General features: G+C 39.0%; 1 protein-coding gene across 7 annotated transcripts in view; it reads left to right on the forward strand.

Moving 5' to 3' along the window:
* The window catches only part of wake (ankyrin repeat and fibronectin type III domain containing protein wide awake), a 284,830-nt gene that overhangs the window by 258,703 nt on the left and 11,883 nt on the right, over window positions 1-14,244 (forward strand). For all 7 annotated transcript variants that reach the window (XM_089734489.1, XM_089734493.1, XM_089734494.1 and 4 more), the window contains 4 exons: window positions 11,027-11,147; window positions 11,847-11,954; window positions 13,490-13,641; window positions 13,951-14,148. In XM_089734489.1, coding sequence (XP_089590615.1) covers window positions 11,027-11,147; window positions 11,847-11,954; window positions 13,490-13,641; window positions 13,951-14,148 — 579 coding nt within the window. The remainder of the gene's footprint in view (window positions 1-11,026; window positions 11,148-11,846; window positions 11,955-13,489; window positions 13,642-13,950; window positions 14,149-14,244) is intronic.

A 14,244-nucleotide genomic window follows, 5' to 3' on the forward strand; every position in this document is an offset into this window, starting at 1 on the left:
AAACTGATAGCCTTGAGAGGCTATTTCAGCGTAACCTTAATTAGTAGATGAGCTCACGGGGCTCAAACCTGACGACGTTGCTAACACGAACCCTAGCAAGAGCCGTGCTTCGCAGAATCTACCGCCGGATCGGAATCGCGACCCACTGAGAAGATCCGGCGAGAAACTCAGTGGGCTGTGTCTGTGGGTTAATTTACTCGTCGAGCCCTTCGGCGCAAGCGACGGGTTCGACGAGAATGATACCAAAAAGCACCGTTAGTGGATCGGGAGGATCCGAAATGACGTGTTTTGGGCGACGTCGACTGCTTTCCATTCTGTCCGCAGGATCGGGAATGTCTAAAGTGCTATGAACTGCTATGTATAGGCATAATTTTATTGATGCCGGAAACACACACGAGACAAAATCAAGAGTCTAACAGTCTAACAGTTCTACTGGTGCTAGGACCTCTTGTGAGTCCGCGCGGGTAGGTACCACCTCCCTGCCTATTTCTGCCGTGAAGCAGTAATGCGTTTCGGTTTGAAGGGTGGGGCAGCCGTTGTAACTATACTGAGATCTTAGAACTTATATCTCAAGGTGGGTGGCGCATTTACGTTGTAGATGTCAATGGGCTCCAGTAACCACTTAACCCCAGGTGGACTGTGAGCTCGTTCACCCATCTAAGCAATAAAAAAAAAAAACCTTGTCATCGAAGAACACGAATGACAAATACTTTGAACTCATTCCTACTGAGTGATAATTGTACCATTAAACCAACAAGGGAATCAATTTTTGAATGAGGGCACATTAAATTATTAAGACACGTATTACTCAAATTCAAATTCAAAATATTTATTTCAACTTAGATGTCAGTATAACACACTTGTTGAATGTCAAAATATAAATAACAATGTTAACTCTACCACCGGATCCAAAAAAAGCCACAGTCCTGAGAAGAGCCGACGAAACAAACTCAGCGGGCTTTTATACTATGTAACATTGCAGTTAAATAAACAAAAAATATGTTACATAAAGTCTGAAAAAAAGTAATTTACGAAAGGCTACATTAAATTATTAAGACATGTTGTAATGTTGCAATTAAATATACAAAAAATATGTTATAAAGTACTTTACGAAAAAAGAGCTTACGCTTGCAGACGCACTTAAATAATCAAGTTTGAAAAGATTTAAAGCTATAATATTCTTTGCATAACCCGCAATGTACACAATTAAAAATATAACTGACGCGTCAGTTTTACGGGCTTGAAGGAGGCGGGGTTGCAGATGTCAGCGTTATTTCATCCACGTTGCGGGTATTTGAAATACTTTAGTAAATTAGTATGGTTTTTTTTTAAGGGATTTTATGACCTGGTAACTAAGACCTTTAAGTCATGTCTTATTTTAATCTATATTCATATTTTTATGAAAAATGATATTATGGAGTGAAATGAAATGAAGATGATTAATTTGAGACATTAATCAACTGGGATGAAATTAAATGAGATGATCTGGGATGAAATATAATCTCAGTAAAATGGTGGTCATTTACTAAGATTTTTTCAGTGGACTTTTTGGAGGATCCCGAGAAGCTACGTCCAGCGGCTTTGTTTCATTTTCCCACATTTGTGCACTTTCACAGATATTAAACAGTTAATAAACCACCATTATTACACATTTAAACCTGAAGAAACACTAAATAGACAAAATAAAACAAATCACACAACTTCATTCCTCGCGTTCGCGCCAAAAAGTCAATTAGTATGGTTCTCCGTTAAAGGTTGTAGATTATTTTCATTTCAGCATCGAAAGCGGTCTTTTTGCAGGCTACCAACCACAAGAAATAATCAAAGGTCGGTCGGTTGTTCTAAATTTTTATTTTATTTTATTGTTCGATATCTACTGCTTCGTTTTAGAATTGTTATAAAATAAAACTCAAGATAATTACGACAAAAATCTCAAAATCTTTCTCAAAGACCCTAGGTCGATTTTACAAAAAAATGAAACTGTTTTTTTTATTTTTTTATTGCTTAGATGGCTGGACTAGCGCACGGCCCACGTGGTGTTAAGTGGCTACCGAAGCCCATAGACATCTACAACGTAAATACCGCCACTCACCTTGAGACACGAGTTCTAAGGTCTCACTTTTTACAGTACAACGGCTGCCCCGCCCTTCAAACCGAAACGCATTACTGCTTCACGGCGAAAATGGACGGGGTGATTGATGGTGGTACCTGTGCGGACTGTTATGTTTATAGAAAATATTTTTGACAAATACTAACTTATCAAATCTAATAATAGTTACTCGGGTTCCGTGATGCACATCAAAGACAATACAATATAAAAACTTGTAGTGTCTCTTGTAACTCGATAACGGGAACTTTCTCGATTATTCTATTTTATTTGAAGACAATCGCAAACAAGCTAAGAAAGCGACTGGGCCCTCGGGACTTTAGTTCTCGACCTATAACTGTATTGTATTGATTTATCGGCTCGGGTCGTAGTACATAGTAGATGTTTTATTTTTATTTTTTCCATCATATTATTACGGAAACGGTGCACATTCCTGATTCCCCGGGTCCGGGTCAGCCCTAACAGCATTCTGAAAGCATTAGCAGACCTTTATGACTTGATCCATGGTTCAGTGGTGGTTGCTGACTAACAAAAATAATGATGACCTCTTAGGTAAATAAATATAAGATGAAATTTGTAACACTTAGAAATGACATCATAATCTTAGTTGAGAAGACCAACTTGTTTGTTATATTATTCTTTGTTTTTTTATTTTTTATATTCATGGATTATTATTATCTGACAAATAAATGAATTATTATTATTTTTACGACAGTGCCGACGATCAGAATCGACTGACCGACCACCTTTGCACTGGTATAGGGTTTGTATTTTAATGGTCAGAAATATAGATATAATGTAATAAAGGTGGTTTATTCGCTCCAAAGTTGGTTTAACTACTTTGGTTTAACTACTGCATCACTAATTCTGAAAACGCTTGTGCTATATATTTTTATGCCCCTTGTTTAAATAAAATACAGACTTGTAAAATGAACATTCGCGTTTATTCTAATATTATTATAATTCAATTTGCCATGCACAGGGCTAAAAGACAGGAACGGAAGAGAGAGTTGCCATAAGCAAATTTTAAAATTAGCTAACTCAGTTAGGACTTAGGTGTTACCATTAAAATTTTACAATAAAATTCTAATGTTCATATTTTGATTGATCACAACCCTGTTCTCTTTTTTTGCCTACCCATTACTTGTTACCTCAAAGGATTATACTAGGTTAGTGTCTTTATCGAAGCACAACTCTGCTGGTATCAGACTTTTCTTATTGTTTAGATTTTTTTTATTGCCCTTGTAAGCAGACGAGCATACGGACCACCTGATGGTGAGTGGTTACCGTGGCCCATGGACTTCAGCAATGCCAGGGATAGAGCCAAGCCACTGCCTACCGCTTAATACTCTCCACAAGCCTCGTTTGAAGGACATGTCATAGCGCTCGGGAAACACTGTGGATGGTGGACGATTGGTGGACGAGCTCACAGCCCACCTGGCGTTAAGTGGTTAGTGGAGCTCATATACATTTACAACGTAAACGCGTCGCCCACCTTGAGATATAAGTTCTAAGGTCTCAGTATAGTTACATACAGGTAATTAGAAAATCACTGAAAATAGAATAGAACATGTCATCGCATGACAAAACTAATAACAGTGAGAAATATAAGTGACTTGCTGTACACGTCCGCTTCGTTGGGCATTTAAAATTAACATTATTATTTCTCACCCCCACAAAGATTCTCATCATTAACGCCCCCGCAACTGGTGTAGGGAGTCCAACACTCATATAAATATTAGCCTATCCATTAAGTACATGTATTTTCTACATGGATACCAAATTTTAAGTCAATCGAATGCATGGTTCAGTAGTTATAACGGAACATCCGTAAAAACCACTGTAGATTTATATATTAGTGTAGATGTAGATTAGAAAATCACTGAAAATAGAATAGAACATGTCATCGCATGAAAAACCTAATAACAGTGAGAAACATAAGTGTTTTTGCTATCCAAAGCTTATAATTGAAGATTGAATAGAATAATGAACAATATATGGATATGTATAATAGAATCACACAGGATAAAATAACAATAACTCGCAGCTGATTATCGTCGTGTGCCCGATAAAACAGGTTTCCAGCAATCTGAATTACATTTGCGTTCGGCTCTTCGATGTAAACAGACAGATCCCATTATCTGCACAGAGGGAGAACTCTTATCTTTGCGATGGAATTCTTAAGCTCTCGTCGCGATGTTTGAAGCACGAAAGATGACGTCATGCACTACGAGATCCGAATACAGAGTAACCTGTTTGAAGTTTCTGGTTCATTAAAGGACGAATCCAATTTGATGCTTTTCCCCGTGGTTTAGCGTACATTATATTTGATGGTTTGGTTCAACACGGGCGACCTTGACGAAACATGTTGCGCATTTTTAGTTCAAGAAAAATACCGAAATCACCGTCGTGTCTATTTTTGCCGAGAAGTCATTGTGAATTTTGGTTCGAAGGGGTGATAACCATTAGTGCTGGTTCACGTTGACACGCGGGCGCGGTGGCGGGCGCGGTCACGAAATATCAAACATAATATGGCGTAATATACGAGTGTTCACGTACGAAACGCACGATAGCGGGCAAGCTAGCGACTTGCGCGCGCGTTCCGCTCGCGACAATATCAAACGCACGAGTTGTATGGGTGTGTTCACGTCCAACTAGCGGCGGAGCGCGCGATTCACTCGCGACGTCGGGTAAGTTCAACCAGCTTGAACTTGTCGCTAGAAGCGATATGTCTTTCAATACAGAAGAAATATGAATAAAGTATGAAATTCACTATACCGTTCTCTTTCTTTATTAATTTCATGCACACCGATTCTAATTGCTATCATCTCCCACTTTATGTATGAATTTTCGGTTAAAAATAAAAGATCGTCGTCCATGTTTTCAATCTCTGAAAGCAGTCAAACTCGCGCAAACGCCTGGCGGCCAATGTGAATACGAACCCGCTACGTCTACCGCGGCCACACCCGCCCCCGCGCCCGCGCCTTCTACGTGAACAAGCACTTACGATTGAATTGAGACAGCGACCCCGCGTCTACAGATGGATCGAGGCGTTCATGTTACGATGTCTATGGGTTCCTTTTTTCACTAAATAGCAACTGAGTTAGAAAATCGATCGAGTCCAATAAGTCATTGTTAATAAATTCTGAAATAATGATCGTGTAGTTTTAAATCATTAATCATCACCAAATGGGGCCTTGTCCTCCATACCTATCGCGTAGGATCACGGTGATAGCTAGGTACTTTTCCTAATAATTGCCTCGGGTTTTGCCGCACTGGTAGACGACGGCTCACAGGTCTCGGCAAGAGAAACTTTGCTAACATCTGCCCTAACAAGAGCAGTGCTTATTTTTTATTTCTTTCCCACCTATGTTGATAGCCTTGAGAGACTATATCAGCGTTACCCTAGCGTGTAGGTGAGCTCTCGAGGCTCAAAGCGGAGCTGTAGCTAACACTGGCCCTAGCAAGAGCAGTGCTTCGCAAAATCTACCACCGGATTAGAAACGTGACCCACCTCAGTAGACAGTGCCTGTGGGTTAATTTACCCGCCGAGCCCTTAGTCACAAGCGACTATTTCGGCGAGAACGGTGACGGGTGCTTGTGGTACCTAAAAGCACCGTTAATGGATCAAGAGTATCCGTAATGACGTGTTTAGGGCGGCTTCGACTGTTTACCATACAGTGCTTCGTTGTATCGACTACCGTATCGGAATCGCGACTCACTGAGAAAATCTGGCTGGAAACTTCTAGTGTTGTGCCTGTAGGCGGCGATAGCGATGCGTCACCGTGACTGCATGAGGTGTTGAGTTCAACACATCACTTTCGAATGTGTGATAATTTTTTTCCCTTTATTATCTACAATCAGTATCCTGTTACGTAGTAAGTAAGAGCGTGACTCAAGCGAGCCATCTATTCTAAATTTAAAGATTTGTCATTGAACTATATGACGTCTTTTCTCTTGGGCCGTTTCCCGTAACTTCGTTTTTTCAAGGCGGCAGGCAGATTGTTTGGGTGCTTTTCCAATCTTTCGAGGTGTTTTTGTTTAAATTTTGCGATTTCCTGCATTATTGTAGGCATCCCTAGTTCTCTGTGTAATTCAGTGTATATAACCAACCACGGAACACCACTTATAAGAACGCAAGATAGAGTTTTGTATTCTTTGTATTATACTGATATTCGAATGTGTGAAATGGCAGTTTCTTTGTAAGCATCGCACCGAAAACTTAAACCACACGGCATCGTGTCGTCGATGCTCACGGAAATTTGATTTGAGCATCATTGTTAAAGCGCATACGGATTCTTGCCCGTGAAACGTGCCCGTGAATAATTTATCTCCCGTTTTATTATCTCGTCAGTTCCCCGACTTATTTCGGTTGCTTCACTTCAAGGGGCTTCTCGAGCAATAAAGAAGAGGTAAATAGACAAAGTAAAAACCGTTCAATATATTTTTTTCTCTCTGTCAACAGACTTTTTAGTTTAATACTTTAGTCTTATAAATTAAAAACGAAATGGAAAAAGTATGTTCCTACTTTTTTTTATAAGAGAAAATAATGTTATTATTAATTTTCTTATTTTCGCAAAAAGGAATGCACCTACCACAGGACTCCACCCTTGGTTGACTAGTAGAGAAGGCCTCTGGCATTAAGTCCGCCATTGTACCTTTGCGCATGAAATTAAATAAATTAATAAAACAACACAACAAACTAGAAACTGAACATTAGTTAAAATATGTAAATTTGTGGTCATTCATGTTCATTATCGATTTTTTAGTGTATTCAATAACATGGCCATCTTTGTAAATGTCATTGAAACAAATTGCAGCTAGAATAGAAAGAGGTCCTGCGTTAAAAAATTTCTAATATTATTAAATAGGGTTGGTTTATGGTTTCCCCTCTGGTCCTACCCTTCGCTAATATGGTACACTACTCGCCCTGAATCCAGGTACGCCATAGAAAACTTATTTTCACATTCCAGCCACAAAACACCAGCATCGGCAACATTTCAATATTTTACTTATATGGAAAACTTAAATTACTTTTTTATCAAAGAAGTTACTTGGTGGGCGTTCCCACCCACGCAGTCTATTGTTTTTCACCAAACAAAGTGTGCTCCCAAATATTTGAACACTGAGAGAATGACAAATTGAGCTACGAAATTGAAATTATTATTAATAGTATGGTATTCTTTAAAAATAAAATAATTACGTATGTAAAGGTGACTTATTATTTTATTTTTTTCAATACTTTGCGGCAAAACTTTATTGTTGTATGAAGAAAGAAATGTTTCAACGTTTTCATTGGCACGTTATGTCTTTTTATATACAGATAAGCTACAGCTAATCTAGATGTGAGCTAGTTTAATATGGAACATAATTGGGATATAAATCTAACACGACTAGATCGCATTCGTAACAACTACATTCGCGGCAGCGTTGGAGTTCGTGACATAAACCGCTTTGCCTCTAGACTACGTCGGAAATAGATTCCTCGATCTCTAAGTACCAGGTCCAAGATCCCGCGGTAGGTCCAAGAGATGGAAGTGGTAACGACCAATATGGAGGCGAATTACCTCACCCAGAAGGATATCGAAGACCGGGTAAAATGGAGGAGCTTAAGTAGCAAAGCGGATCATGGCACCAGACTGCGAAAACGCTAGGAAGAAGAAGAACTACAATAAAACAAGACAGCTCCAACCGAAGCAGTCAAAGTCTTTTAAATTAATCCGATGCTACAGTTTTGCAATACATACATATTTCTCCAAGTTTGTACGCTTTACTGATGCTAAACTCAAATTATTATTCATACTTCGATTTGTTACACTATTTTTACTAGATGATGACCGAGTATTGCTCGGTTTTTTTTTTGATAACGCCATCTTGTTTTATCTTTAAAGTGGTTAGTTGCCCTCAATTAAGAAAAATAGTATTATTATTCGCCAGTAGATGTCGGGAAGAGTTGATTATTGAAAACACGAATAAAACAACATATTCTGAAAATAATCGTAGCTAGATCGATTTATCGCCCCCGAAATCCCCTGTATATTAAATTTTATGAAAATCGTTGGTCCCGTTTCCGAGATTCAGATTATACATAGTCAGGTCATAAATTCTGTTACATGTTTAATGTAAAATAATTGAAACAAGTTTATTCATTATGTAACCATTCATATACCAAAATGAACTTAACAAAACATAGATTCTTATGACACTAAAGTTTATTCAAAATGACCTCCGTGATTTTGAATACAGGCCTTCAATCTGCGCGGCCAGTCGTCTATCGCAGCACGAACGAGGTCCATGTCAATATCGGCGGCTGCCATAATCAAGAGTGTCTTGAGTGACTCCAAATTGGAAAGAGGCTTTGAGCACGCCTTTTCCTCCAAGTGTTGCCATATCTTGTAATCTAACGGATTCAAATCTGGACTGGAGGAGGGCCAGTCTTCGTGCCGGATGAAGTCGATTTCACGCGCCGCCAGCCAGTCTTGTGTGCTCTTCGCTCTATGAACTGGCGCCGAATCTTGTTGGAACACCCAGTGCCTGTTATTGAACATGGTATGAGAAACAGGTACCACAAGGTTCGTCAGGACTGTATTTTGATACACAACTGCATTCGTTTTTACACCTTTCACACAAAAATGTACCTCTGTTAAGCCCCAATAAGAAACTCCCAACCATACCATGAGCGAGGATGGAAAATGACCTCGTTGGACACGCGGAATACGGTTGCTCGCTTCTTCACTACTGTGTGCGTACACCTTATCATTTTGTTTGTTGTAGCTCTCTTCTACGGTAAAAATTTTTTCATCCGAAAAAAGAATTTCCCGATATTTTTTTCCCGCGTACCGCTTCAACAAAGCGCGGCATCTCTTCAGTCTCAGGTCCATTAGACGAGCATTCAAACGATTTCCTGTTTTTCTTCGATATGCCCGAAGCCCTAAGTCTTCATTTAACACCCTTTTCACCGTGGTTCTGCTTAACCCCATCTGAAGGGCCAACAGTTTCTGCTTACGTTTGGGATTTCTTTGAATTCGCGCTTTCACAGCTTTTATCACTGCTGGAATCCTAACAGACCGAGGGCGACCACTTCTTGACCTGTCATCTACACTAGAGTCTTCATTGTATGGTTTGATGGTACGATAAACGAATCTTTTGGTTATATTCAAATTTTTCAGTATGTTAAAAATTTGAATTGGCGCGTAACCGCAACGATGAACGCAATAACTGCAACACGGTCTTCTTTAAGCGTCCACTACATATTTAAAAATGAGTAAAATTCTAATTGTATACTATTTTTATTTTCATGAACAATTCGAAATTCGAATTCAGTAAACTTTTTTGTGGCCAGCATTCTAAAAGAAAAGTTTTTACTGTGTGACAATACTTATGACCTGACTAGGTATATATATATATATAAGAATTGCTCGTTTAAAGGTATAAGATATCTAGTCGGTGAACCGAACCATTGACCACCGTTTCCTAATTCCCAAATCCGATAGTTCTAGTCGAACCAAACCGAGAATCGTATAAATAGCTGGATTCACCGACAGACCCCATTTCCTGACGTTCGATGTCGAATCGAAACAAAACTCAATCGGGTCTCGGCACGATAAAACAAATTATACGACGTCCCACGTTTATTGAATCTGTCGCTGATGCTGCCGAAATTACCTACTGTACTACGGTTTTTAATCTTTCAGCAAGTTAACACGTTGACTGCGGGAATACTTTTAAAGGACTTCCAGCCAGTGCGTATGAGGGCTTTTTGAGGGAAAATTCAACTTCTTTACAGTGCGTATGAGACCTGATAGGCCTTACAACAGTCTCTTTTTTTATATGCCCATGCCCATACAAATGCGGACATAGTCGCCTTCCACACCGAGCGAAAGAACGCGGTTTTGACTATCACACCAGGACATAGTCGTGTGTGGGGATTTTTAAACTGCAACTAACGTGTTTAACTGAACTGTTCGGAGGACGAAAAGAGCTTAGAAGATTCCTGTTGTAAATAATGCATATATTTCACATACAATAAATTTGAGTTTTGGTTTTAAGGAATGTTACAATAGTTATATTGACTCGAATTTGTCTTGTGTTATTCAAAATCCAACATTAAGGGCATACTAAATGAGGTGGCGAAGTATTGAAAAAAAATGAAGAGGGGTGTTTTACGGACACCCGCTTGCAACGGAGTTCCTTTTGCTATATCTTTTATGTGTGTTGCTAAAGTAATTAAGTAATTATTAAATAAAAAATAAATATTCAGTATAAAATAATTAAGCGAATTAAAGCATGTGAATAGATGCGAATAAAGTTGGTATTGCCAATAAATTTCCGGAATATTTGTGAAATATTATTTCACTATCACTATATATTTTATTAATTGTTATCACTACATAGTATTTATATAAAACAAAGTCGCTTTCTCTGTCCCTATATCTGTCCCTATGTATGCTTAAATCTTTAAAACTACACAACGGATTTTGATGCGTTTTTTTTTAATAGATAGAGTGATTAAAGAGGAAGGTTTATATGTATAATAACATCCATTAAATAGTGTAGAAATCAATAATAAATTACAGTTTCCGAAGCGAAGCGAGGGCGGGTCGCTAGTTATAAATATACAAAGTATTTTGGCATATTCTCGTAGATGTAAGTCTAGTAGAAACAAGATGTTGAATATATGTTGGTGGTTTTCGATCTAACCCTTCAGCCCGCGAACGAAACGTGCGATATGGAACTACGTTCCAAAAATTATAATGATTTATTCAAAATACTCAATACATACGAGGATAGCTTCATTCAGTGCATTCATGCATCTAGTACACACGAAAACCCTGAAATTAAAAAGTTGTGTAATAGAAATTCGTAAGATTATGGCCTTAATTAGGGACTCGTTCTTTCAATGGCTTTTTGTTTCTCTAGTTAAGAACTCTGAAGCATTGGGTGCCCATCTACGTCGCTTGGCCCGAGACGCAGAGTCCAAGCTACATGACGTTATCGGATGTGCAACGGAGCGACCATGTCGCGATGACGCTTGTACCAGGTAAAATATTGTAACGAATAATACTGCGATGGAATGTAATTATTTATTTGAAAAGCGGTACAGACAAACAGATTTACAAATTAAAGGAATATCTTTAATCTACATACGCAGAAACTAATGAATGATAAATGTCTGAGAAATGTAGGGTCCTTTAATTTTTTTTTTTTTTTATTACTAAGTTGGGTGTACTTTGACAATATATTGTAGGGATAGCCTACCCACGAGGTAGACCGATGAAACCCACTAAAAGTCACGGTTCAAGTTGCGCAAGACCGGTTATTGTAGAGAAACTTGGGTCGAAAAAAAGGTGGGTTGGCGAGAGCGCGGTCCACCTGGTGTTAAATAGTCACTGGAACCCATATACATCAATATAAACGCCACTACCCAGCTTGAGACATAAGTTCTAAGTCTCAGTTTTCCAGTACAACCTACCTACCTAACTAATAAGGTGGACTCACAAACCGCCCTTCCACCAGTTAAGGATCACCATTTCACGATAGCATTTAAATGTAACATCTAGAAGGTATTGGACTCGATGGCTAATGTGCCAAAATAAACTGTTCTGACTTCACATTCTTGTTACACACTCAAGTTGTTCTGTAAGGCCGTACATAAAGCCGATGTGTTATCTAGTATGCTACGCTTGATCCAGACTATAAGATATCAATTCAAATTAAACCTTCCGAATGGCGATTCCAGATCTTCAGCTAGTGGTCAAGGCACTGGCACGACCGGGTGTGCTGGTGGGACTGGCTCCGAAAAGGATAAACAGGCACAGCATTGGGAAAGAAGAGTCAGAACACTCAAGTAAGATCGATTATTCAATTTTTTTTATTGACAGAGGAACATACCGCCTGGTAATTATTGGTTACCATCGCTCTCCGCAAACCTCGTTTGAAGTAGAACGTGTCATCGGAGAGCTCATTTTAAAGTCGGATGTCAGAATTCTGGATACACAATGTAACGGCCGGTGCGATGGTATAATAAAAAGAGACGATGGGACCGTCTCAAACAGTTCCTCAGAGCACTTCTTGAAACTCCTCAGAAAACTTTCCTATTTCTGTTTTTATAGTTAACCAACGGTAATAGTATGTATCTTGATGCGAGTCTTCTTCTTTTTCTTCTTCTTAGTAGCGTTTTGTCCGGTCTAGTGTCAGGGTCCACTTTTCAACTTAAACCCCTCCACATTGCCCGGTCTTCGGCATCCTTCTGAGTGAAGCTATTCTGCTCCATATCCGCCTTTACCACATCCAACCAACGTTTTTTGGGTCTACCGCGGGTTCTTGGACCTAGAATGTAGAAGCTGAGGCATCTATTTCTGACGTAGTCTAGGAGCCTGCGGCCTATCTGCGGGGTATAATTGGTTAAACTTATACTATTTATAACTACACACATTAATTTCAATGACCTCATCATAAAATATAGATATTCTCTATTGTAGAGATCTTCCTCTAGCTCCATAATACTGTGTTCCAATATCTTTCCCTAATAGTGATGTGATTTGCAACAAAAAAAATATACATGAAAAAAAAAAATTTTTTTTTACGGTGCATAGATAAAGTTAATTCTCATTTGCGTTGATAGCATTAAGTGGAACTGAGGCAGTGGCATTTCATTACAGTTTTCATTACCAGATTACAGTATAACATATTCAGATAAATGAAAACTGAGTTAAATACAGGAATTCAAAAAAAAAAACTAGTACTCTACGGTTTTTTCACTGCTTTTATTTTTAGAGTCGGTGATAAACTGTTTATTCGACATTCAACACGTACGTAAATCGACACAACAGTCGAATTAAATGAATCGAATTTGTCGAATAAATTAAGTTTCCTTGTAATTATTGTTTTAAATGACAAATTCAACAATTGATATAATTGACTAAGTTGACGTCATAAAACTGCCAATTCAAACTATAAAATTTAAAATACACATTTGGTATTTTCCATCACCACAGATAAGTGCGAGAAGCAACAGGAAATGGTCTTTTAAAATTGTGTAAAATAATAATGTCGATTATATATTTGCTAATCTTCATAACCCTTTTCTAACCCATTGAGTTACTCGCCGGATCTTCTCAGTGGGTCGCGATTCAGATCCGGTGGTAGATTCTGCGAAAGATTCTTGTTCAGGTCAGTGTTATCAAACTCTCGGGCTGAGTCCCGTGAGCAAATTTAACAGTCAGAGCGTAACTGGCATAGCATCTAAGGCTACCAGCGAATAGGTAGAGAAAAAAACCCATTTCCATTATTTTTTCTGTATTATTTAAAAATGGTACGTCCATTACCGTACGCCCAATCCACAAGTTTATCTAATTAATGGCGCAACGATTTGCATTTTAGACGTCTTGTCCAAGGCTGGCAACAGCTTCGTGTGCCTCTTGCGCCAAACGCACCAGATCTAGAGGTTTGTGGATCTCACGCGGTCACGGTCCGGTTAAGAGACGCCAAACCAGCATCCCTTGAAGACTTACCGGCCGTTACTAAGTTTAAAGGTAATATATTAAACTACCCGCTTTTTATTACTTAGATAGATGGATGAGCTCATGGCTCAACTAGTTAAGTGGTCAACGGAGCACATAGACTTCAGTAACGTAATTGCTTTCGCCCATCTTTATAGATGAGCTCTAAGTTTCAGTCTTTACAATACAATAGCTTTTTCCTCTTCAGATCAAAAGGAATTAGTGCTTCACGGCAGATATAGTCAGAACGTTGGTCACCTACCCGTGCGGGTTTGAAAAAGCGGATGCGTCTTAATATCGTGCACAAAGGACGTATATATCATCATTCTCTATTAATTACAGTGGAGTGGTCATCGCGAGCCGATTTCTCTAACGTGTGCGGGGTCCGTGAGCTGACCTCATCGGGCGCTAACGTCGGCACCAAAGCCTTGATCACGGGCCTCACGCGGGGCAGGCGATACTTCTTGAGGGCTGCCGCCGGGAACATCAAGGGTTGGGGGCCGTTCAGCGTTTCTGTACCCAGGAGTGTCGTGCCGAGCAGTAAGTCTAATATAGTTCTGTCTATCGGTTAAAGATAATTAGGTCTTTGTTTTTATTGTTAGAGATTAGACAATTTTAGTGAGAGTAGTTTTATGA

The sequence above is a fragment of the Bombyx mandarina genome, chromosome 17 (assembly GCF_030267445.1).
Source record: "Bombyx mandarina strain Sakado chromosome 17, ASM3026744v2".
In the NCBI taxonomy this organism is placed as follows: Eukaryota; Metazoa; Arthropoda; class Insecta; order Lepidoptera; family Bombycidae; genus Bombyx; species Bombyx mandarina.